At 34.9% G+C, this 27,215-nt stretch overlaps 2 protein-coding genes across 3 annotated transcripts in view; one reads left to right on the top strand and one right to left on the bottom strand.

The window, feature by feature from the left end:
- LOC141459544 (FYVE, RhoGEF and PH domain-containing protein 6-like) overlaps window positions 1-27,215 on the bottom strand; it is a 56,433-nt gene that overhangs the window by 23,900 nt on the left and 5,318 nt on the right. The window lies entirely within an intron of this gene.
- Window positions 55-27,215, top strand: POSH (SH3 domain containing ring finger posh). 2 transcript variants are annotated; one of them, XM_074138741.1, is made up of 21 exons: window positions 55-299; window positions 2,820-2,946; window positions 3,300-3,658; window positions 4,651-4,765; window positions 4,841-4,942; window positions 7,911-8,050; window positions 9,289-9,373; window positions 9,450-9,542; window positions 11,101-11,240; window positions 11,314-11,622; window positions 12,014-12,098; window positions 13,606-13,718; window positions 16,709-16,876; window positions 17,778-17,950; window positions 19,142-19,248; window positions 19,338-19,495; window positions 20,085-20,213; window positions 22,062-22,300; window positions 22,488-22,701; window positions 22,867-23,086; window positions 24,002-27,215. In XM_074138741.1, exons 2-20 carry the CDS (start codon window positions 2,875-2,877, stop codon window positions 23,033-23,035), a joined length of 2,970 nt encoding a protein of 989 aa, XP_073994842.1. In that variant the 5' UTR covers window positions 55-299; window positions 2,820-2,874; the 3' UTR covers window positions 23,036-23,086; window positions 24,002-27,215. The 2 variants fall into 2 exon arrangements, with proteins under 2 accessions (XP_073994842.1, XP_073994844.1); XM_074138743.1 differs by having other exon boundaries at window positions 2,820-2,950.

The following is a 27,215-nucleotide window of genomic DNA, read 5'->3' as shown; positions in this document are numbered from 1 at the left end:
AGGAATATATTGTAATTAATAAAAAAAATGGAGCAACTTTGTAAGTTGAAAGAGGACAACCCTGTGTTCAGCCAGTGTGTGTGATGGTTTCCTGATTATTACAAGTGCATAATTCAAGTGCATTATTTGTTCTATTTGAAAACACTTTAGTTTATAAAGTTTATTTCTTGATGTTTTAAGAAGCATAGATTATTATTATGCTATGTTTTTGGAAATAGAAATATTGAAGTAGACATCATGTGAAGAGAAAGTAAAAACGTAGATATTGTGCTACCTATTAGGTGATTTTTGATTTTTGGGTAAGTGATATTAATGTTAGTATATTTAATCTTGAAAGTAAGGGTCTTTTTTTTTGCATACATACAATTTAGTGTGTATTTTTATCGAGAAAAAATTAATTTACTCCTCAGATTATAACAACCTATAAAACAAATCTGTTTTCGCTCTGAATCTTTAATAGTACTTTGTAAAGTTTATTATGTTAACGCGATAATTTCTGTTTATCAGTGTACGGAATGATCTACGCGATTTTAGGTATTTACACAGTTGAATCTAGAAATTCGGGAGATTTCAACAGTGGATCGATTTCAAACAATTGAAACAAATCTTGCTCTAACCTTATGGGGAAACTTTTACTGTCAACATGTTCCGACGTAAGATCTTGTACAATCTGATACTCTAAATGTGTCATGACAATAGAGGGTGTTTCGTCCTGAATCTCACAATCTCTATAATCTAGAATATGGAATGAGACTATTCATGGAGAAATGTCTTTATAAACCACAGAGCCAGTAAAGGATCCAACCAGGAGATATGTCCGTGAATGCACAGAGAATCTTCTTACTATCAGCACCATCCGGACTTCTAATCAGCGTTGAGGACTGTCAACAAGACCGACCAGATGGTGTGGTATTCCGTTCGACATAGTATATTCTTTTTATTTATGGACGTCAAATCATCAACAATCATGAATATGTTTTAGAAACATACAGTATCTATTTCTGTAATGTAGCGTTGAAAGGGGATTTCTATATCTGCAAAACGGATTTTGGAAAGAAAAATCAACTCTTTCTATGTTTTACTCTTGCGCGCCCAATTAAATTCAAATCCTAAAAGAAATTTACACAGTAAAGTATGTTTTGCTAGTCGCCTCCGTTCACGACACCTAATTGGTAGACGTAAACCCCGCCTGAAAAAATAGGCAATTACTTTTCTTTTACATTTAAATTCAAATTCATGTGTGTTCAAGTGTTTTTATTTATTTATTTTTAAATAAGAAACGGATCTATAATCCAATTTACAGAAACAACAATAATAATACAAGGTGTTAAGGTATATAAAGCCTAGTTAAACTTCTAAGAAAGGTTTTGACAATGTTCACAAACAAAAAAGGAAGCTTGCTTGTCCCTCGAGCCTCGGAGGCTTCGTACTCTGCACAATCACGCCTGAACTATTCATCTTTCGGATAAGGCTGAGACAGGGCTCGTCTATGGGCACAAAAATTCCAAGTGGTCAAATATCAACTATCTCTTCAAGTGTGATGTATTGTAAATCTTGTAAGGATGTGGAGCCCACAGGGGCGCCAAGATCTCTGAAGAAGTGTTTAATCCCTTATGTTCTATTTTTTCATAAAATGCTATCTTCCCTCTTCTATCAAAACTAAATAAGGTATTTTTACGTGGGGTTACAAAAATGATTATTTTATTAAACGTAAGTTTTTTTAATGGAATTGATTCAAGCTGTAGTAGGTGCTGGACACATGTGACTTTGTTAAATTAGTTTGTGTTTCTCTGTAATTATGGTTTGCCGGATTTATTTGGTGATAAATTCTCCAACACCACATTTTCACTTCTTAACTTCGTTGGTCGGTGTAATCCCGACGAAATTACCTTCACGAAAAGTATTTGGGAAGAGAAAATGTGAGCATCCTAGGCGCCACTCAGTAAGTTTACCAGAGCTTCAAGGTAAATGAACCATTCTTTTTCTTTAAAATTTTAAGCTTACTTGGCTCAAATTGTACACCGGACATTGAGCAAAATGTAGATTGGAAATTCAGTGACCCAAATTTCTGCTTAATTTCGGAAGAACTATAAGTGTTAAGGTTTTAATTTAGAAGTTTAATGGTTTTAATGTAACACATATATAATTATTTATTTCTACATTTCTTTTGTGATTAAAATTAAAAATATGCCTCAATTCATTTGCGTTTTTGTTTGGATGTAAAGTTAAATTTTTCATGGAATTTTGAACATTGACAGTGTAAATGAACTTTGTAACTTATTTTGGTTTTGTGACTTAATACTGGTGTTATAGTACTTATATCCGGTCAGTTTTGTCTCCAGTTACGTGTGCAAATTTAACATCTTCCGTCTCCACTGAATCCTAGCCGCGGCTCCTCTTTAAATGTGCACTAAAATAATTTTTCAAATATATATATGGCATTTTGATAGGATACATAATAGGAAGCTTCACGCCGCTCTTTTCTGAACTTAAGCTTACGAAATGGATACATATCCATCATTTTCTCTATTTGAAAGATGTATTTTTACTAGAGAATACATTTTTTGAGAGTCGGGGGAATGTGAAAGTTATTATTAAGTAAGAATGAAGTAAAAGTTCAATGGAGAGAAGATTGTCATGTAGTCAAGCCAGATAACCTTGTATTGTAATTGCCTACCAAGGATATGTACTGAGTACTTCTGGCTTTATTTTGAAGAGGATCAATCTAAATTGGAATTATAGTTATTTATGAAAATAGTCTTAATTATTTCGCTACACCTATTTCAATTAGTTTTTACTGTTTTTTTTTTTTGTTACAGATTAAGTGATTAGATCTCTTCTCCTTTTTTTTTCTTCAGCCGTTATTAACACAAGATGGACGAATGTATTTTAGACGACCTGTTAGAATGTTCCGTATGTTTGGAACGTTTAGACACATCCAGCAAAGTGTGTAAATATTATTACCGTTTATTAAAAAAAAAATCTCAAATATAAGTTAAATGCTTGTAGAATTATTTAAAAAAAATAAACTCATTTGTTTCAAAAACGCGCCAACAACTGCGCAGTTGATGCGACTGAAATCATTAAAAAAAAATTAATTGAATCCTCTGGCAAAGCTAGCCGAATGCAATAGTAGAAAGTAGGGTGTTTTGTAGTACTACTGCGATAACGTTTTTTTTTGAAGAATGTGAGAGGATCAAAATATTACTAAGGAAGCTTTTTACTTAGGGGGAAGGGGCTAAGGAGATGTGGTGTCGCTTAGTTTATTATCCTAAATTTCTAACTTGTATTATTTATAGGTATTACCCTGTCAACACACCTTTTGCAAGAAGTGTCTGGAGGAGATCTTACGGACCCATTCGGAATTGCGTTGCCCTGAATGTCGTATCTTGGTGGAAACAAGGATTGAGGACCTGCCGCCAAATGTTCTCTTGATGAGGATTCTTGAAGGCCTAGGTAGCGCCGGACGTAGAACTATTCTACGCAATAATACCAACAATTTACAGCCAAACGTGAAATCATCATCATCGCCACAACAAACTGGCCAACAGGTCATCCAATCGCCACCTCAGACACCATCTCCTTCTTCGCAGACAACAGTGTACCAAAATTTACCATATGCTAGAGCCAACTACGATTACCTCTCTAAAGAACCAGGGTATGTGTCATTTGCAATTAACAATGGCCGTTATTAAGGTCCTTTCTTTAGTATAAAAACAATTCATGCGCCATCAAATCATTGACCAGCACTCCAGTCAATTCGGCTAGTTCTGCTATTCGCATGCCACTATTTTTGTTTTTGTTTTGAAACGCATGTGAAATGAAAAAAAAGTTGGCAAGTTGCTTTGTGGTAGCTACTGTTGTGGTGTAAGCTCATGTGCCGTTTCCTATTTATCTTCCGATTGTATGGCGATTGCCAGCATACCGTGTCTTTAGACAATCCGGATGCGCAGTAAAAGCGGTAGTACTAGGCTTTTATTTTACTCAGGCAGATTTCCAACCGAAGTACTTTATTTAACTTACATGAAGACCACTTTGAAACATTCTAAGGCCCAAATTAAATAAAAATACTAGTATTAAAGTTTTGAAACCAATACTCTTCGTTAGAGCATAGTGTAGTTTCACCATCTAGACATTCTCCCCTCCCAGTAAAAACGTTAAACGACTACTCTTTAGAAAGAAGGTTTTCTTAAATGATTAATGAAAAAGTTCATAATAACTTCTAAGTTCAGTACTTAATATAAGAACATTTTTTCAAGTCAGTGCTAAAAATAAAAAGGTATTTGAGTTCATGTACAAGTTAGCTCAGGGGAAAAAGGAGGGAGGAACGTTTTTCCTAAATAATTTTTTTAATAATGCAGACATTAGACGAATTGCATGGGTTTTAATGTCGAGAATTATTTAGTTAGAAGTAGTCATTAATTATTTTATGGCCCATTTTTTGTGGGATTGTTAGACACTATCATAATGTCCCACTTGTGCTATAGTGAGACGCGTAGGGTTGCAATAGCCGTAGTGCAAGTAGCCAATGGTTATAGAAGTGCTCCTGCATTGGCTTCAGTAACAGCCTTACCTGAGTCTACAATGCTCCGAGGCCCTGTTGAAAGCTTTCTCCCTACGATCATTTTTTATTCCAATACTTCTTTGCAGAGACCTAACATTTCGGAAAGGTGATATCATACTCTTGCGGAAGAAAATCGACAATAACTGGTGTCTTGGTGAGTGCAACGGCAATCACGGAGTGTTTCCCTTAAGCTATGTACAAGTAAGCAAGATGCTAATCTAATCTTTATGACTAATTTAAGTCCCTAATCTTAAATATTTATGCTCTATCTTCCAGGTTGTTGTACCATTCCCTACGCAGATAGTGCCCCAGTGTAAAGCGTTATTTGACTTTAAAATCTTTCAGGATCAAGAAGATGGGTGCCTAGTATTCCATAAGGTAAAATGATCTTGTTGAACATGTGGTTGAATCAATATTGGATATCACAAATAATAGAATAGTGTAATTTATTATTTTTTACCCGCTCTCGTATTTGTCCTCACATAGAATATCATTAATGTCTAATATGTGTACTGAAATAAATTTCTTAGTCTCTGATCGATTATTTTCATTACTTTCATACAAAACTTTTGTTAGTCCTATTTTATTATAACTATTTTATTATATTATTTTCTTCTGCGAACTTAGTAACACACAGCATAATACATTTTATGGTTTGAACTTTTATCTCCTCCTACCATTTAAATATTTTTCGCCTAGAACGATTTTAATTGAAAAGTTCACCAACATTACATAAATATAAAAATTTAAAGTAATTATAAACTTAAAGCAATTTAAATTTTATTTTTTAACAAAAATCTCAATAATTTTATCGTGAACAACGATAGTACAATACTTTGATGTCATATATTATGATATAAATTATTTTGTCAACAAAAGAAATTACAAATGATTACAATTGTAAACAGCAATAGAACGAAGCACCACACTTTGGATTTTCCATGCCGTATGGTACTTGTACTTTCCTATGAGTTTAATTAAGTATTAAAAAAAAAAAAAAACTTGTAATCATTTGTCTTTTAATTCAATAAGTTTCATTAAATGAATTTGAAATGGAAAATTTCACTTTTCCCAGTGTATAAATATTATATTTTGCAGGAATTTTTCTCATTTTTGAAAAGTCCCATTCCCTTCCACAAAAAAACGATGATTTATTTGTTAAGTAAGCTTTGAAATGCGAGAAACACCTTGTTTTTGCCTTATTTTGCTCAAAAATTTCTTTTTTATTGATTTTGAATGTCGAAATTTCATTTTTATCATTTATAAAATACATCAATCTGTCGGAAATTCCCTCAGCTTCAAAATGCATGCATTAGTTTTGCAAAAAACTGTATTGTTTTTCCTTATTAAGCTTAACAATGCAAAAAAAAGCCGTTTTTTGACCTAAAAAATTAAAAAAAAAAAAAAATCCGCAACATAAACCGATTTGGTTTTCAGTGGATTTTGGTTAGTTTTGACCCAAATAATAAGGAGAAAATTTTTTTTTTAATGTTGGTGAACTTTTCAATTAAAATAGTTCTAGGCGAACCGTGATATATACAGGGTGTCCCAAGCTATATGGATAACGACTTTTTCTCGGAAACTAAGATAGCTAGAAAAAAACTAAAAAATACGTGTTCCCTTAGTTTTTTGTTAGGAATCCAAATTTACTTTGTAAATTTTTTTCGGTGCTTCCAGAAGCGAGATACAGGCACCAACTTCATTTTTTCAAATGGGAAGGTGCGGTTTTTATTTCAGAAATAGATTCCTCTATTTTTTTTAAAGAAAAATTTACTTGAACTGTTTTTTTCTGTGAGCGTTCTTTTAGAAGTTATGAATGAAAACATGATTCTTATTATAAACGTCAAAATGATAATATTTTAACGGTTTTTTGATTAAATAAGAAGAAAAGTACTATTTTATTATAAATTTTACTCCTCATTAATATTACAGATCATGCTCGAAATGGCGTCCACCATTACAGATGCATAGACATGCACTTTCCTGCCAATTGCCCCTTACTGCCAAAGAAATAGTTTCGGCTTTAACCGAGTTACAGGTATCTATTATTCTCTGCTTTAGTTCATCTACAGATGCAATTCCGGCTTGATTCTGATGCACCTAGATTTAGAAATGCTTTTCGATAAGCAGAAATAAGGAAAGAAAGAAAAAAGTTATGAATAATCAACTTGTTTTTCAGGTATCCCCAAAGGAAATAGTCCATAGGTGTCAAATCCGGTGAGAGAGGTGGCCACTGAATAGCCTCCGTGATGGATATAACACCATCAGGCATGTAAAGAGATATCTCGATAGGAAATTTGATGGGCTATCAAAAAGCATTTCTAGATCTAGGTGCATCAGAATCAAGCCGGGATTGCATCTGTAGATGAACTAAAGCAGAGAATAATAGATACCTGTAACTCGGTTAAAGCCGAATCTATTTCTTTGGCAGTAAGGGACAATTGGCAGGAAAGTGCATGTCTATGCATCTCTAATGGTGGACGCCATTTCGGGCATGATCTGTAATATTAATGAGGAGTGAAATTTATAATAAAATAGTACTTTTCTTCTTATTTAATCAAAAAACCGTTAAAATATTATCATTTTGACGTTTATTATAAGAATCACGTTTTCATTCATAACTTGTAAAATATCGCCCACAGAAAAAAAATCGTTCATGTAAATTTTTCTTTAAAAAAATAGAGGAATCTATTTCTGAAATAAAAACCGCACCTTCCCATTTGAAAAAATGAAGTTGGTGCCTGTATCTCGCTTCTGGCAGCACCAAAAAAAATTTACAAAGTAAATTTGGATTCCTAACAAAAAAAACTAAGGGAACACGTACTTTTTAGTTTTTTTCTAGCTATCTTAGTTTCCGAGAAAAAGTCGTTATCCATATAGCTTGGGACACCCTGTATATACATATACCAATAATGTGACTAATACTACCAACTAATAACACAATTTGCACTTAATTAACACTATTCCCATATTTTGTCCTTATTAGCCTTACTTTTCAAAATTCCAATTTCATACTGCACATACGTAGCCACAACTTATCCTTCCTCATTCAAATACTGTATTGAAATATGATAGATAAGTTGGAAGTTAAAGTTCTCTATACAAAACTGTACTCTATCTCTGATGATGAATGAAAAATCGAAAGTGGTCAGAATGTACTAGAACATTCATGGAGAGACAATATGACGAATGTGGTCAGAGTAGTTGCTTTACAACAAACTTATAGGCCACTCAGTGTTTTTTTGTTTTTTTTTGTAGATGTCACATGTGGTAGTGAAGCTATACTGTGCCATCCAGGGAATCTATTATGACTAATTTGTAATTATGCTTCTGTTCCTGTCCACAGGGTGACTTGATTACAGTTATGAGGCGAGTCGATGAAAACTGGGCTGAAGGGCGATTAGGCGATAAGATTGGTATATTCCCGTTAGCGTTTGTTGAATTGAATACTGTCGCAAAATCGTTGATCAAAAATTATCCGATTGAGTAAGTATGGATTTAATTGATGAATTTTGCTTAATGCTAGCTACATACTGGAAGTTGAAATTCTCATGAGAGGTATTAAAACTGTCCGGTAGGACAGTTGTATAAGGGTCGTCAAGAACTGCACGAAAAAGCGGAATGTTGAAAAACACCCCACTTTGACAATTTTTTTCCTCTTGTCCTGTAAAAGTTAAAATTCCCAAATTTTCTTTAAATTAAAGTGCATTTATAACCGTATTTATTTCAGTATTTTCAGCAACGCAGATTAATTAGTTTTCGAGAATATGACGCCAAGAATGGGCAAAAAACGGCATTTTTAAAATTGTTACTTTTTTCTAAACAACGTAGCGCCTAAAGGCGTGGAACGATTTTCATGAATTCGATGCCACTAGATTTGGAATTTTATTTAGATGTGCCTTTTGGGGGTTTCGACAAGCTACAGAAATGGAGTTAGCCTCACATAAGTGAGGCCCCTTCTAAAATTATTATTTAATTTTTTTATTTAACGGGCGCATCGACTGCTGTGGTCATTAGCGCCCCAGATCATTTTCTCGTATCTCTTTCCGTTGCCGCTGGAGCTGGGACGTCACGTGCAACATACTGGCGACCACACACATCTTACCTAGCAAGTAGTGACAAGCCTTGTTAATATTATTTTTACTTATATCTCTGTAAATCTAAGACAGGTTTTGATAAAATTTGGCAAGAAGTGGTTACAGGTAGTTCTCCAGGCGAATTTAGAACGTAATCCTGCTCTTCAAATTATCAACTTGTGAACCGATTAAATTGTCATTCGATTCGAAATTTTATGAAATATGGTTTTGGGGGCTCGTGACCTTGTACATAGTTTGTTTATCAATAGATATATAAATTTGTTCCAATCAAAGAATGGTCTATCCAGAAGGTACCCAACACTTTTTAACAGTTTTAAAAGTTAAGTATCAGGGTTGATTAAATAACGAAAGGAACACAAAGCATAAGGGATTGTGACATCCAATAAGTTCAAAACAATATTAATGAAAATTTAATGGAGTAAAATTACTAAAATGACATCAGTTGTTATGAAATTTGAATATAACACATAAGCTTTTACGAACGTTCCTAACAAGCTGAAGTTATGGACTGTGGTATGAACGAAATGTTGGATATTTGCTAATTTGTGTACTTTTCTAATTTTTTTTAAACTGTAAATTTTTGTTAAGCTGTAAGATAATAAGTAAGAAATTCAAATGATTTCACAGGACCCAAGCAGGTGCTACCCGTGTAGTGCCGCCTGCTCCATCAACCCGAGATGACGCAAATACAACCGTAACTCCACAGTACATGGTAAACAGTTTTTGGTTTTGGTTTGGAAGTAAGCAAGATCTATTGAAATTGCATAATGCAAATTTTTCTTCTCTAGATCCAACCGTCACATTATCATCCTAAAGGTAAAGCACTCTTCGACTTTAAAATTGGCAACGACGAAGAAGATAACTGCCTAGTATTCCACAAGGTATTTTTACGTTACTATTGTGTATTCATCCTAATTGCCTGTAATGCTATTGAAACATTAGTAAAATTCCAAAATAGTTTGCTTACTCATCTGTTAAGCTCAATGTTGAAAATGAAAACCGTCAACTATGGCTCAGAACTCGACTCTTCGCTTATATTTGTAGAAGATTCATTTTATAAAAATCCTTTTTCTTCAAAGCATAAAAGAGCAACTAAACTGTCGTTAAAACTGCAGGGGACCCTCGCACTAAGGCGGGTGTGTTTTTCGTTGCTTGGGCGGTTTTTAAAAAACACCGTTTTGCGTTTTTCTCACAATTTAAGACATTTTTAAGGGGTTATTAATTGTATATTCTAAAAGGGTCGCTTTCTCCGGCCACCTACACCAACCTATTCCGGGCTATTCGGACTGGTGCTCTGTATGGGCTTTTATCTTAGCAAAAATAAACAAAATCCCTTTTTATCGACTTCGCTAACATTGGAATCCTAGTCTTTTACATGCATTCATTTTCGTTTCACAATAATATAAAAAGAAGTGTCTTAAATTCTTAAGACATTTGCAATCACAGCAACTTTTATACACCAGTCAATTGCTTCCCTCCCCTCCTTTCACTGAAACATGTAAAAAAAACTGGCATTGATGCCTCCATTTACCACAGCTAAGCACAAAACCTAATATTATTACTAGCACCGGTACTTTTACACATACGGGACTGAAAATACATTGTACAAAAACGCCACGATAGCTGATTTACATTAACATGCTATATTAATTAATACAAATTAATAAATTATTTATTATAATAATATTATTTATGAGATTTTCTCTTTTTATGAGCTTCTTTCAGCTCATGGTCCGTTGATGTCTGTTACGAGAGAACACTATCCAGAGACTAGCAATCCACTGGTTGCAATGACCTTAGAAGCCGATGCCCTTAAAATTATGTAAAGTTATATATTGAATTTTGTTAAAGAAAACCTGTTACGAGAATTTCGATAAATCCTACTCAATGCTCGACAATATCTATAACCTAATGAGCTCCTTTCTAAACTAATCAGATCCTTTCAAAAGAAAATTGGTATTATAAATAAGAAGCAGTTGAGTTCCTTAATACCTATAAGTTCTTGGGTGTCACGCTGTCATTAACTTATCTTTAAACTAAACATTTTAAAGAGAAATTTGTGGACGCGAAATTTGTTTTAAACACTTTGAACAAATAAATAACGCTTAGAAAATTTTAGCCAGGTCCTTAATTAAGTGTGTTTCAGGCAATTTCATCGGCAATTTTGTGTTAAAGCGCACAGGAGTGGGGTTTCCGTTGCATGCTAGTATAGAGATTCTACTGATATTTGTAGTAAAGAAGTATTTCGGACTACCTAGAAATACACGAAGTTTAATATTGACTTAGAAACAAATTTGACTCTAACATTCCTGTATACTTGAAAATTATATTTTAACATATTAATGTGATTTGTGCAGTTTCTTTAGCTTTTTCAAAACTGAATTCTTTTCATTGGCCCTCACCCTTACTTCATAACTAAAATATTTTTAATCGGCACAGGGTGATGTGATTACTGTAACGCGAAGAGTAGACGAAAATTGGGCTGAAGGAAAGTTGGGCGAGAAGATTGGCATATTTCCGATTGGCTTTGTCGAATTGAACAATGTGGCAAAACTTTTACTGAAGCAACCGTTACATGAGTTAGTATGCACTATTTTATTTGTCTAATGTTTTGTCATGTAAACACCTAAGCGAACAAATCATCTTGTTTAGGAATCAAGCCGGGCCATCCCGAGTGACGCCCCCAGCCCCTGGCAGTCGTGAAGATACCAGCTCCACTGCGAATCCATTACCTCAAAGTCAACCAGTTTCGTTAGTCGGCTTGCCGCCCGCCGTTTCGGATTCAAGTTCAACCTCTTTAACGTCGCCTTCTTCTACCAGCAGCTCTACGACCATAAACACCACCTCGAGCAGCTCACACAGCTCACCGAGCTCTCCCCCGCCCCCGCCACCAGCACCGAACAAGAGACACTCTTTTGGCACTACTGTGCTACACAACGGCACTAAGTTGAGATTAAACAGGTAAATTATCAATGTAACTATCTGAGCGCGGTGGACTATCAAAGCCGTAGGTCCTACATTCAAATCCGGGTGCTCCCCTCAAATTTTGGTTTTCTAAAGAAACCTTCTACTGCTCACTATCTGATGAACAGTGTTGTATGCAGTGAAGGAACACATTCACCAAGAGGTACACGGAGAAGCCTCCGGGTGCCAATGATCTTAAAAGTTGACGTACCTTTAATTAGTTTTAAAAATATAACTATGTATGGCCTGTGTTACGTGCTCTGACCGTATTCTCTTGATTCACTAGCCATCACCTGTAAGCTTTGGAGGAGGCTGTACAGTAGCCGAGAAATCGTAAGGATATCAGAAATTTAATAGTTTTTTATGTTTTAACAATTTAATGTTGCAGACATTCTGCTGAAATTTTGAATCTGCCTGATGGATTTATACCTGCTCAGAGCAATTTGAATGTAGACGTCACGTCTGTGGAACAGGTAAGCAAGTTTATTCTGAATTTAATTGAAACATATGGTCGATTTTTTTGGGACCACTGGAGGAGGCTTGTGGCAAGGGCAGATAGTTGCAGAGCTCAATTGCCATTGTTTTTGAAGTTCTACTAAGTGCAATTTAGCTCTTATATGAAATCAGAGGAATATACAGTTTTGCCAGAGATATGTTAAGCTATATTTGAAACATTGGTATGGTGCCGAATTTGCAGAAAACCGGCAGGTGATTTTAGAAAATAGATTCCTCAGTTAAAAAAACAAAAACAAAACTATTTTTATTTCTAAAACTTGGTTTTTGTGTTTTTATTATTGACGTTTTGGCCTAATAAGGTCATCAACAGTTTTTGTACAAACATTTCTTTAATTTGGCTATTTTCTGGAATTGTACTTTAAATCCCAAGTTAGTTTAACCCTAACATAATATTTGATTTGTTCATGCTAATTAGCTATAAAACCTTAGGCTAATTTTCCACTTATAAAACGATTAAACTTCATAATGTTTCACTCTTCGATTATTAAGCACCTCACACTTTTAATTGGTCTGACATCTTCGACTAATTAATACACTTCTATCTTATTTTAGTATTTTTCCCACCTTTCTCAGTCATTCTAACCATCACTGTTTTTGTTCAGTACAGTCCACCAGGTTTAATTTCTTTGTAAACTACAAATATTTTTGCAAAACGCCTTATTTATTTTAAATTAATAATAATACGACTGGCTTGCTACATTCCAACGTGACAAGTATACTTGAATAAAACGTTTCGATGCACAATCATTGCTGTCACTGGTGTTAGCAGACAAGATTTCGAGAGATCTGCATACTTAACCGAGGTGTCTTCCGTAGCTACACATCAAGAGTGACGCCACGACTGATATGAGACTCTACACAATCAGGCTGACTGTCAGTCTCGCCACCACACAGCGTGATAGAAGCTAGGAGTTTGAAATATCTAAATTCTTCAGTATTAATGATCACTCATTAATCTTGAATATTACACGGTCAGTCAGACTGACATTCTTTAATCTTACTTTCCAACCCTATTGATCAAGTAACGTACCGTCATTGCTAACTTTTTGGTTTCTTTTTAAGAAACCAAATAAGTTAACTATAGAATAATAATTAAGGAAGGATATTTATAAGTTAAAAGTTTAATCGGTGAAAAAGACATCTTGCCGTTGGATTGCACACAGCAACATAAATAGTACAGTGTAGCTTAATACCGAAGGCTCAGGTATCGTTTCAAAAGAAGTTTGAGTTACACGATGTACTACTTAAAAGTTGTGACTTTATTTGTAAATAGACACTACACAGTCTCATGATTCATAGTGCATTCGTCTCTTCTTTAGAACCTCTTAGCTACCTCTATAGAACCTCTTAAGATTCAATGAAGTTTTCTATGCCCTGTCCCAGCATAGGACATTAACCCAGTGTTTCAGGTGCACTGAAGACTTTCAACAAAATAGACTTAAACAAAAATATTATGTTTTTCAGCATTGTCAACTAGTTCGACATGGTAGCCAAAGATATCGGCGTGTCAATAGTTCGGATATTGCACCAATACCTGGGCCACAATTACAACACTCTTCACTGCAATTACCTGCATCGTGAGTATTTATTCTGTATAAATAGATATTGTGCGTATGTGTATGTTTTTCTTCTGAAGTAAAAAAATGCCTAAAAAGCCTAAAAAAAGGTGAGGGAATTGGGAAATATGGTGAACTAGGAGATGAGGTCCGCAATGATTATGAAGTTGATCCTCTTATTATTATGCCAACCAAAATTTAGAAAGTTAAAGATAACTTTGAGAATAGTATTAAGAAGTTATTTCAGTGTTCACACAATTTGTTTTTATATTCCACGTCTACTTTTCTTTAAATATTAGATTGAATCTATTGAATTTATCCCAATTAAAACAAACTTTTTAATTTTTTGTCGTTGATACTTTTCTTGTTTATGCTAACTTCTAAGAAGAAGCTGTTACAATATAGATCTCATATTAAACAAAAAAAATCTCAACTAAAAAACCTAAACCCCTTCTGGTCTTACATTAATTCATTTAAACGTAGACCAAATTTCTTAATCCAAATGCTAAGGTTTATTCTGGCCAACACACCGCTGAACTGCCGACTATTTTCTCCAATATATAATGGACATAGCTCTTTAAATTTGTAAGATCTTCCATCTACTCGAGGGAACATTGATAGCAAAGTATTCTTTCAATCATTGCGTTCTTAAAAACCTACCGCACTAAGTGCAAGTCTATACCTCATTAAATTTCGTAATGGTTCCTGTTAAATTGAAATTTAGTTCAATTAAACCTTATTGTAGTTGATAGTTCCTCCTACAGACTTGTATGTACACAATCTAATATACCTAATCTACTTGAAGAGTCTGGTGCTGGATAAAATTTCTGTTCTCTATACTGAAATATCTATCAAACAACATGGCTTTCTTTCTGGTCGTTCCACAAAGTCGTATTTATAATTTTATCAATAATGTAAACTTGCATCTTTTTCAGAAAACTCTCGAGTAGATGCTGTTTATACTGATATAGTGAAAGCGTTTGATAAGGTAAATCTTGATTTTCTTATAATTAAATTAAAACATCACGGGTTCTATGGCATTTTCTTTGATTAGCGAGATATTAATCTGAAATATAGAAACTAATTGTCAAAGAAAATATTGTTTTTTTTCTTGTTTTATCAATCCTAATTCTGGAGTTTTATAAGGCTTACATCTTGTCCCCTCAAAATAAGCACGTCAAGCATTTGAAATATAAACTATGATCGTCATGTATTGATCTCAGTATAAAAGTAGTGTAGACGATCTGCCTGACTTTCCACACTGTCTTCTCGACGTGTTCAAGCTAATGTGATTGTCCTTTTCAAACTTCTTAATGAAATAGTTGGCTGTCCTGAACTAATTTCTTTTCGCACCTTCCATGTTCTTACCATTTTACCCAAAATTTCTAACTTTTACTCCTCAGTTTCATTGATTTAGTTATCTTACATACTAAGGTCTAACTAGAATATGCGTGACCTAACTTTATTGCTGAAGTTATCTTCCATTCCTCTTTATTACATGCAAACATTTCAACAAATCTCTCACCTATTATAGTTGTAAATTGGAAGTACACTGCATGCATGAATGTTTATTGAATGATTTTTCTCTTTTCTGGAACTTCTTTGAAAATGGCCCCTACGATTTTCTTTAAATCTACGATTGGCTTATATATTTTCGAAGATCTATAACTTTAATTTGAATAATTTTTTCGAGAAGAATTCGTTTTGGATCATTCTGAAAACGAATTGAAGTTAGTTGAAAGTTTAATTTCAGTGTAATTTTACTGTATTCAATCTGGAAAATATTATTAAGGATTAAATATGTTATCGGATTCGGAGTTTGTGTAACCTCAAGAATTGTAGAATGAATATTCGCACCGTTCTTACTTTCACTAATCAGAAAAGGGAAGTTTTGTCATCAGTCAATTTGAGATCTCCTGAGTCTGGAAAAGGGTTTCTATAAAATGGTATGTGAGTGAACAGAGTATCTAAAATATTAAAACTCGCTAAAAGCTAAAACTTTATATTTCGATTGGGTCTTATAAGGGGACCCGAATCATGAATAGAACTGGGTGTACTAACCACACTTTTAGGATCAGTTTTGCTTGTACGTTTTAGAGGGTTTGAAAGACAGACTCTTGCCTACAGACGAAATTACTTATTTTATAAACAATTTTTCCAGAATTTACTTTCTCCTATCTCTTAATAAGAGAAAGTGATTATGCCAGCAGTGCTGATTTCAGATAATAAGCCCTTGTTGAGGGCTCGTTGAATTCCTAGCATTGGGCGCGAACATGCTCTCGGATCCAGTAGCGGCTGTTCTCTTCACCGGTGGCCCTTGGAGTTGTTGGTTTAGAGAGGTAGTTAATTAGGTACGTATGCAAACTTTCAGTCCAGCTTCTGCTGGTCACTGCAAACGGTACACCTCCTGGTGGCTCCGAGAGGATATAACCCCCTGAGAATAGTGACAAAAGGAAGGTGAACGCCTCTTGTCCTGTCAGATTGCGTTGTAATCGATATTTTGTGATGTGCGAACCTTGTTAAAAAAGCGAGGTTTTCCTAGTAGAACTAAAAAGGGTTGGCACAGTAACCCTTTATTAGGGTGTTTATTAACGTAAGAACCTCAACAAGTTTGTTTTTATACAGTGAGTCTCAGTTTTTTTAAATTTAAGACTCGTCAAGATCTTATGTTATTGACGCCCGGAGCTTTTTTTCAGCGCACTGCCGGCCTTCGGACTGTGTACTCTCGTTTGAAACAAAAGGGCCTATCGCCGGGCAGTGAGCCTAAGAAACTCCTAGGAAGAGAAAGTCTAAGGGCCAACTGATAGATTCGAACCCGGGATCTCCTCGTTGATCTGATAAAGTTACTTGAAATATTGGTAAATTGCTTTCCTATAAAGATAGCACCAACGCCCGTGCTTTATTTTTTGATCAAGAGTTGAACCAATATGTGTTTATCTGCATTTAACTTGTTTTGTCCTACGTTTTCAACGTGAGGGACATACTTACGGAGAATTGGTCTTCATTTCCAGATATGTGGCTCTGTACCCGTACAAGCCGCAGAAGGGTGATGAACTGGAGTTGAAAAGAGGCGCCGTGTACACGGTCACCGAACGTTGTCAGGACGGCTGGTTCAAAGGCACAGCCGCCCGTGGACAGAAGGCTGGCGTTTTCCCTGGCAACTACGTGGCTCCGGCCAAGTGAGTAATTCATGTTTCGCTCATTATACAGAACATACCAATACTTGATAATAATTGATGAGTTAATTAATGGTGTGACGAGTAAGACATGGGGTTTCGAGAGGCGCAGATATGATAGCATTAGACATTGGTGGAAGGATTCCACCAAAAAGTTAATAGAGGAGTTTTTACTAAACAATTTTTTGTCGTTCCGATAGTTTCAGACATCCAAAGTGGATTGTCTAGAACTAAAGCTTGTTCACAGTGGCTAAACAGAGATATATCTGTTATAAGCAAGTCTTGGGTTTCCAGACTGAGTTAGATAGAATATCAAATGCTTCTGCCTAACAAAACAGTGACTGTTACATTTTAGGATAGTCAGACTGCGCTCGAGTCTTTGAGAGAGCCTTGTGATTACTTTAGTGAACAAATGTGAGAGAAGACAGTAATCTGAAGTTCTTCTGAGTATTTCCTGGAGCTGTCAAAATAAAAGGCAATGAGAGAGCGAACCTGTTGGCTAAGACTGGATTCACATTAGCGTTTTATTATCCTAAGCCATTGGTTACAGTCACTTTTTTTTTGACAGAGAAATAGCAAATAGGAGAATAATGTAATTAGTGAAGCCGAATTGGAATACGGAGCGCTGTCTCCAGGTTAAATGTAAATTGAGTGTCATAAAACATCAGAAAGTTGAGGAAATAGTGTAAAACTAAGCAAGTCAGTGTCTGTTTTACCAGCACGTGGTTTAGTTTTTATGGGAGAAAATTACTCTCTAGAGAACGCTTGGGGGATATAGAGTGAATGAATTTTATGAGGAATTAAGAGCCACATTAGACCGGGTTCCGCACCAGTAATGCTTTACAATAAACAATAATAATATTAACCAATAATAGGATTACCACTTTAGACACATATTTTGCAGATCTCTGCCAGCTTTGCAGGCCCAGGTGAAAGGATTCTACCGAAATGGTGGCAACACGTTGGCAGGTAGTGGCTCACGTAATGGAACGCCGCCGATTGAACCACGCGGCTTAGTCACCTATACGAAACCAAGCACAAATACTATCTCATCGACGACTAATCAGTCCACACAAGGTAAATACCCATTTGAAGGCGACAAACTCATTTGGTCTATCGCCATGTATGAAACTACTTGTATATTCTAGGGAAAAATTCATTTTAAAGATTTTCTGGAGGAGCTGTCTTCTGAAGGGCCTATTTCAATACACTTCACGGTTCTAACGCCTATATATTCATTTTAATAAGAAATAATTGTGTACATGTGTAAATAGAAGTTACCAGCACTACAGAACGGGGACCGTGAGCTCGCAGACAACCTCACCTTTTAAAAATTATGGAATGTGGAACTGGCAATACCGTACTTTTGCCATAAAAGTGAAATATCTCACACCAAAAACTGGAAATTTTGAGAAGCTCACAAAACAAAAGAGAGTGAGACCAACAAATTATTGAAAAATTGCACCATAACAGCTTGTTTTTAAAGAGATCTTATACGTCATACTGCACACTTCTTGGTTTATTTATTTATTTAAGAGCCGATCCCTTCTTCAAAGTTGTAATTCTTTTAAATTCCATTTTTATTGCATGTTTTGAGGGCAACTGACCGTAACGCTTTAAATGGGAAAATGTCCCCCTGCATAAAAACAAACTGTCATGGTGTTCCGAAATCGGGCTTAAGAGGCCCATTCCAATGCTAGATGATTTCTAAGTGGATGGTGATTGTGTCTGTAAAGGTCCATCTTCCGCAGTGCTGCGAACTTCACATACCTTCTACGTCGTCTTTTAGAAATTCCCATTTTAGTGTTACATGTCATATTTTTTTAGCGAAAGCACTTAGTTGCCAGATTTCTACAAGGCTAGGTTGTCCGTGCCAGATTTCTACAAGGCTAGGTTGTCCGTAGCCCATGGTTCCTGTTCCGTAGGGCTGCAAGAATTTAAGAAAATCTAACCGATTTTAATTTAACTACAGAAAATTTTCTGTTTACTACAGGAAGTAGCATTTTATTAAATTGTCTTCTGTGTTTGCTTTTCTCAAGAAGGTATCCAACTGGGCTAATGTAAGTATATTTGGATGCGCCATAAGTGGTAGAAGACATAGATTGCATAAATTTATTATTATATTATATACAGTTCCTTTCTTAAATTCTTTGAGTAGCTGATCTATTTGCCTAGAGTTTAAGTGAAATCATGAAATAGTGCATATTTTACTAAGAATGCGATACTGTTATAACATAGAATATAGATAGAACGTTTTGTTTGGTTTAGCTACAGTAGATCCAGCGAAAAGTGCTGCCCAAGTTAACGACAGCCAATCCGCAGTAGCTGTCCCATCTAACGTAGCCATAGCTGCTGTACCAAAACTCACCGAAAAGGTAATTGTTTTCCTAAAATGTTAAGTTGTGGTTATGGGTTTTTCGATCAACGGATCAATTTTGCTGCATCAATTTTGTTTTACTTGCAGATCCAATCACGTGATAAAAAAGAGAAATCTACTGTTAGCCTAATGAGACGCCTAGCCAACATTAAGAAATCTAAATCACCTCCACCCACACCATATTCTTTAGATAATCCGGTATTTGAAGATCTCTCGATATTGACGCCACAACATGTTCATATCAGGTAAATACTCGTATATGCAGTTAACTGAACCTAAGTTGCAATCCACTGTCCATTTGGTCTTAACACTCTTTTAACCCTTTAATGTTGCTGGCACATATTAGTGTTAGAGAAGTTTCCACCTTTGCTATTGGCACACATTTGAGTCCTTACACTTCTTTCAGACTTCAAAACAAACATTTTGCTTCTGAGACAGCTTTCATATCTTTTAAGCAGTTAATTTATTAAACACAGTTTAATAATTCGAATTCTTATATGACAAAGAAATAGTATTTAACACAAAGCATTACTTCTATTCTGATTATTTGAAGTGGTTTACAAAAATCTTTAAAAACCTCAAGCAAGATTTAAGAGAGTTAATAATAAGAATTTTAAAGTTTCAGTTCGGCTAGGGTGAGAAGTCTTAAGCCAGTAGCTGATTACTGTGCAGTAGTATTTAGCAGTTGAAGGGTTAAGAATATGTGTGTTGGTTTGTCAGGCAGCCAAAAGAATCTCTTTGTAACTCTCACTCTCTCAGCTACTCATTAGTGTGCAGTTTTTTGTCAACTCTTTTTTACGTTTAACCTAGTTTTCTGTCTCTTCTGATCGAAAGGTCCGGCTCTTGTCCCAATCAGTTGCTGACATCTGCAAGTCTCGAAACTTCGCATAGGATTTTTAGCCCTACATCGTCGCATCGTTCGAAACCAAGAGAAAGGCCATCTATTGCAAGAATTGCACCGAGGTAAGCTTAGTAGTAAATTATATTTATTTACGTGGTACGTCTCAACGGATTTAATTCCAAAGAACACAATGGCTGCATAAAAAAAGTGACAATTTTTAAAAAATATAGGCGAGAGCGATTGTTTGTTGTGTAAGTCAGTGGTCGGGCCGCAACTCGCCACCAAAGCAATTTTACTCAACTCGCGTTATACGTATGTTGTAAATAAGGTGCTTTTAGTTTTACGATACATAATTCTATGTACTCTATGAGAAAAAAGATATTTATTATAAATTGTTCCAAAAGAATACAATTTACGTCGCCATTACGAAACGAGTCATAAAGAAAACTTTGAAAGGTTGGAAGGTAAATTGAAGGTGAAAAAGTTTCTGAAATCTGACTTGTAATGACTCTTTTTTCTTGCAGTTTTGCTTTCGCTCTCATCATTGCAAAACGATGTACTGGGAGTGGGAAACCTGAAGACACAGAATTATATTTGTAAACTTTAGAAGAAGTACTTTTAAATATAAAAAATAATGAGAACTTAGAAGAGGTTATTCTGGTAGATGATTGGAGTGCACGATGGGGAATCGATTTTAATACGATTTGAGTGAATAGGTTTTACTGAAAAATGCGGCTTAAAAAGAAAAGTACAATCTTAATCGATTACTTTTCCAACCTTTCGCGCTTCTTTTCCTCAATGCATCGTTTACACTTCATTCCAAGATACGTGTTTGATTTCTCCATTCTCATTTCAAACTGTAGACTTACATAAATATCAATGTTCGTACTAATTTCAATTTGTTCTATCAACTTGAAACCGAAATTGCTCAACTTAATTTAGCTATTAATTTCGTAGTGTCATTGAACCTGCAGCACTCTGTCATTATGATCTCCCTAATCTTGGATACGTTAGATCTGTTGCAGAAATAAGTACTAATGTTAGGTTTGGTATCTGATATGGGTAAGGGAATCTGCAGGTTGGTTAGAAATGAGAAGGCCGATTTCGGCGAGAAACTAGCCACCCAACTTGAGGAAACATCAATAGAGTCATTCTTCTTAAAATTATTCTTCGTTTAGTAGAGATTGACCCCCAACTATTTAAATAAGAGTCCATTAATGCTGGATAATTTGTTGGGACAAAAATGTGAGAAAAAGTAGAATAAATAACGAGGCAAATGAGTAGCTAAAATTGAGAGCTTGAAGAAAACCGTACGTGTGAATCTCCTCAGTTACTTGAGTTTTCCACGATTTTTTTGTTTTTTTATTTTTATTTCAGGGAATCCTGCTGCTTTACTCCGTATATAATTGTAGTGTGAATGAAATATGTTGAAATAATTGTAAATTAATGCATTTTTTTTTTATTATTTAAGGCGCGTCAACATCTATTGGCGCCCGGAGCTTTTTCCAGTGCACTGCCGGCCTCCGGACAGTGTTCTCTCTTTACAGACAACACTGTCCATCACCGGACAGTGAGTTGTAAGAAGCTCCTAGGAAGAAAAAATCTAAGGGTCAGCAGCTGGATTCGAACCCGGGACCTCCGCGTGGGAGTCCAGTATGCTAACTACATAGCTAATTCCTTCCCTAAACTTAATGCAATATTATAATGTATTCAGTTCGACTTTGATTATGTCTGTTATTCTAATATTGTATTATCATATATTACTCCATTTAGACAAAAGCATTTATTTGTTTAATTTCAATAACTGTTACCGGTTTTGAAGAAGAGTTGTGGACCCAAACGCGTATTTTGTTCTATAAGTAATAATTCCAAAAAAAGAGATTTAGTGTTTCACATCAGATTTATTTTTATTATTTTTTTTTTTTGAGCAGTTTTATTATATACTTTCACTTGTTTTATTTTTCTGTCAGGATGTCTACAGGGAGTAGCCCGCCAAGTGGTGTAGAGCATAGAAAATGCAATTCTATGGATAATCAAACTATGGCAACATCTCAGGATATTAATTCTATGAGTACAACCACGCGAGTCAGTAGTGGCGACGAATTGAGTACTTCACAACCCGAGCAAGTCCAACCATCGCACGCCCATGAGGATCTGCTTATACCACCTCCGCCACCAGTAAGGCCATGTCATGCAGATAGTTCGGGCGGTAAGTTTAGCTGTAGAACTAAAATAACAAGGATGGTATTTACACAAACAAATAATGAAACATTGCCGAGCTAGATTGAACACTTTTTTAAGGGTTTTAAAGATTTTGAATGTGAAGTCAGAGAATACATAGTACTTCAGGATAGAATACCGTCTAGGGTCTATTTATGCAGTTTTCTACTTTGTAGGAGCACTGACAAGGGTGAGTTGTGAAGCATCCAATACTAACGATATTGAGGTAAACATACCGACTGGTGCGCGTTGTCATCCTATGGAACAATCCTGTGATACAAAAGTACAAACGCCGACTAGAAGCTCTGGCAACACCCATACAACAGGACCACATAAATCAATCGGCTTGTGCAAGAATCAAAGTTCCGCGTCGCATCACTCTAGGGAAAGGTGAGTTAGCTTAGCCATTAGGTTGAATTTTAGTTTTAGATATTTCGTTATTTGCAGTACTCTTGCCATCGAACTGTGTTCACTAGTCAATACCAGTCAGCTGTAGAGGCTTGTAAGTAGAGACAAGTATTTCAAATCTTGATTCCTAATTTTCTATTTTGCCAGGTTCCGCTGCATAGTACCATATCCACCGAACTCGGAATACGAACTGGAGTTGCGACTAGGAGATATTATCTTTGTACATAAAAAGCGAGAAGACGGTTGGTACAAGGGCACCCAGCAGAGAACCGGAAGAACTGGTCTGTTTCCGGCCAGTTTTGTACAAAGTTTCTGAGATAGGCCACGAATACGCAACATTGAAACCTCGTTCTAGTACATATTTTAGGTATGCATTTTGAACAAGTGAAAATGGGTGTTCAATGACAAGGCTTTGCCTCCCTTTTTGTTATTCACCCAGCAGCTTCCAGTGTTATGAAACCCAGGCTCTCTAGCGAAATTTCTAAGAAGAGTGAGTGAGCCGACAGTTAGGGATCACCACTCTAGTACCAATACACTCTTCTCATACGTGCACACCCTTTGGGATTTTTTGGGTTTTGACACAGTATTTTAAAGTTTTAATTTCTGCTGAAAAATAAGTCGTGAGCATTCTTCAATTATAAGAGAGAAATTTTGTTCAAACCTTTTGTTTCCCTAAAATAAAATGGTAGGGGAGGAATAGAATGATGCTTCGCGGACATAAATATGGTCAATGAATCTGCTCAGTACTTCACTATATAACACTTGAAATCATAGATTTCACTTTATCTTTTATTTATGTATTTATTTATTTTTTGGCACATCGGCGTCTATGATCTTAGCAACTACTATTAATGTTTTCTCCACTTTTCTATTATTTTCCTTCGTAGTCCTAACTAACAATTATTTAATTGATGGAGAATATATAAAAACAAAATTAATAAGTGTTCTCCATCAATTAATATCCAGGCCCTGAGGAAGACAATAAATTTGTCGAAACTGGCGTAAATTGGAGTTGTTTTTTATTTTGACCGAATCCTCGCTAGTTCAATCCTAAATAGAGGATACAACATTACTCCACTATAATTATTCAGAACTTTGCGACCATACTTTAATATTTTTCCTGAAAAGATTCATGTTGCTTTTAAAATACATAAACTAGACAGCATGGATGTCGCAAGTTGTATTCGCAAAGAGTATCTTTCTTATAAGGAGTTGTGTTCAAATTTTACACTCTTTTTCAGCAAGGCTGAAATTATTAATTTTCGATTTACTTCTGTTTCAGGTTTCAGATTGCAGATCTTTATTTGATTTTGTTTAGATGATTTTTTTTTCAATTTTAATATTTTTTATTTAAATCACACTAGTCGCTCAAACATTATTGTGCGCTCTGTATATATTTGGTGCAATTAGCTTTATTTTAATGTCATTAACGAAATCTTTTAGCATGAATTCTTATTAAACTTTGTAAAAATTGTATCAATTTACCATCACAAAAAAAAGTTTTGGTGCATTAATTCTTAATGTGTTGGGGAAGTGAGTAAAGTATTTATCTTTCATTCACTCAAGTTCAAGTACATTGACCTTGATTAATTCGTTACCTAGGTAAATTGACCTAGTTTATGTAAAGGTTAATTGTCAAAAATACTTAATTCACAGATTAAACAATTCATTTTTTGTTTTTTAATTAAAAATTATGATAAATAAGCAAGCGTGATATGCTTGTTACTTAAATATTTTCAAACTACAGATAAACTTAACTGAATATATGTATAGTGTGAGCGCGTGTCTATTGATTTTAGATATTCGTTGATGCCGTTTTCGAGAAAATTCCAGAAAAATGAAAAATTAATTTAATAAAATGAATAAAATTAAATTATTGAAGTGTTAGAACAATTTGAACTAATATCGTTGATGTCGAATGCTGTTACACCACCTAAACGATCTACAAATTTAAAACTTATTCGATTATGCATGCGATTTTGAACATATGTTAATAACCGCACTTAAACGAATTCGTAAAATCTCTTTTTCTAATCAAAGGAAACTTCAGCAAAGTATGTATTTTTGGTAAAAATTGAATAGAAAGTGTGAGGTATCTTAATATTTTCTTCTACAACGCGTTAGGGAAAGTAAAAATCAAAGCCCTTTTCATTTTAGGTACACTTTGCATTTAACGTATATATTTTTGAGGCTGTTATTTTAAAAATTTTGCCCGAAGCATTTCAAGCAAAACTAATCTTACCAAATGTGTTTATGCCTGAAGGCCTAAATCTGTATTACGCTGTATAAAGTAACTAGGTAAGCAGGTGTAAGCAGAAAAATGAAAAATTAATTCATTAAAATGAATAAATTAATTTTATTAATAAAAGAATTTTATATTCTGCCTGTAACAATATAATATGTAATATGTTAATCCAATTTGTGGCCAGTTGTCAACCAAACCTTCAAATGATTTTTCTACTTTTTTTTAACAAATTGTATTACCCAATTTCTTGTAACTTGAAATTTTTTCTAAAACTGATTTAAAAGAATTAGATTAGGTGAGAGTGAATAGCGCACTGGACTGACAGTGCAAACATTTCTTTAATTGTCGCTCAGCAGCTTCTATAAAACAACTGATTGATGATGGCTAGTGTGACGAGAGAACTCTGACGGTTCTATCATATAATACCCACATATATAACATAGGTCATGAAAGGATCATCTTCTGAGGCCTTCAGTGTACTGAGTGCAGTCAGTGCTGTCTCTTAGATTGTTTCTTGAAAGTAGATTCTATAATATAGTATTTTGCTCTAGCCCAATCTCAGTAAAGCCTTAAGCCCACTATTTTCCTTAAAGGCATCTATTTTTATGAGCTCTGACGAACTGTCAAGAAATTGCGTGATTAGTTATTTGTTCAAATTTGAGGTCTTCTATTTGCGTTAATATTTATTAGTTTTGAGAATTTGGATTGTTTTACTGTAAATAACCAAGTGTCATATTGTTTAGTGATTTTAGGGAGACGCCATATCTGTATCATTATTTTAATTAGTTCGAGATCTTCTAGGCTGATGACCAGGACAAAAAGTTCAGTAGTTACTCCATTACTAAGTCCTTATGCCTTATTGATTTGGACCGGTAAAGTCTTATGCAAGAGTCACACTCGCATAATAAAACTGAAAGTTTTTTCGAAATCAAGTGTGCCCGAATGTTTTTTCACGAGAATAAAATTTGAAATTTTTTGAGCATCAATTTTTCTTCCCTGCCATCATTTTCGAATTCATAGTCACCGTCTACATTCGAGATATGCTTTCACTGAAAAAAAGGTGCAGAAATAATTTTAAAATGACAACGAGAATTTATGCTACACGAAGATATTAAAATGTTGGGGTTGCATAATGCGAACTTAAGTAGACAAATATGGCCTGCCCCAGCCACTAAGATGCACTAAAGTTAGTAACCTCTCATTCCGAGCTGTAACCCACTTTTAAGATTATGGAAGTTTATACGGTATCAGTTTTTTTCTCTGCTTATATATAGTCTGTGTCTTCATTCCCTGATATTTCTAAAAAAAATACACCCAAACGTTCATTTGTTACATTCATTTGTAATGTTACAAATGCTAAACTAAATGCAATGCTCTTATTTCCACATCATCCTAAGGCTGTAACATGAGTACAGCGGTAGCGAGGAGTATTTAGCAGGCCGTGGCGACCGATGAGCGTGCATTAAAATGCTGTAGTTTTTTTTTTTTTAAGTTATTTAAAGCGCGTCAACATATAAGGTTATTGGCACTCGGAGCTTCTTTCAGTGCACTGCCGGCTTCCGGACAGTGTTCTCTCGTTACAGGCAACACTGTCCATCACCGGACAGAGCTGTAAGAAGTTCCTAAGAAGAGAAAATGTAAGGGCCAGCTGGTTGATTCAAACCCGCGGATCTCTTCGAAATCCAATATTCGCTAACCACTCAGCTAATCCCTTGCCTAAAACGCTGTGCAGGAGTTCTGCAGAGAGGGATCATTTTTACAAAAATTGTTTTTTGTTTGGAAAGTCCGAAATATTTAATTTCAATCTCATGAAATAATTGAGTTGATGAAAAAAAGAACTTTAAAAAAATCTCGGGTTTTAAAGAAATGTTTTATAGGCTTCAAGTATAGGTATATTGTAGAAGTCAAAGTCAAACTGGCCAGCTAGCTAGGCTGACATTTACTGACAGACATCCTAATGGCACTATCTAGAAACATTTTTAGTTATTAAGAGGAAGTCGTGTAAAAAGATTGATTTTGGAATTTATTATTACAATTATTATTCAATTTATTAACAATTCATGTCAGTGTAAATTTAGTGTAAATGAAAAAGTATGCTACAATTTGTTGAATTTCAGATTGTTGAACTGAGGTATTATGTATGGAGTTTAATGTTTTTATATTACTATTAATAAAATTAGTAATTGTAATAATAATAAGCAATTGTATTCGACAAACTTGCAAACCAAATAGACAGAATTATTTAAAACTA

This window comes from Rhodnius prolixus, unplaced genomic scaffold (genome assembly GCF_049639745.1).
Source record: "Rhodnius prolixus isolate KJV_2025 unplaced genomic scaffold, Rpr scaffold_11, whole genome shotgun sequence".
Lineage (NCBI taxonomy): Eukaryota > Metazoa > Arthropoda > Insecta > Hemiptera > Reduviidae > Rhodnius > Rhodnius prolixus.
This window is presented reverse-complemented; position numbering and strand designations above follow the sequence as displayed.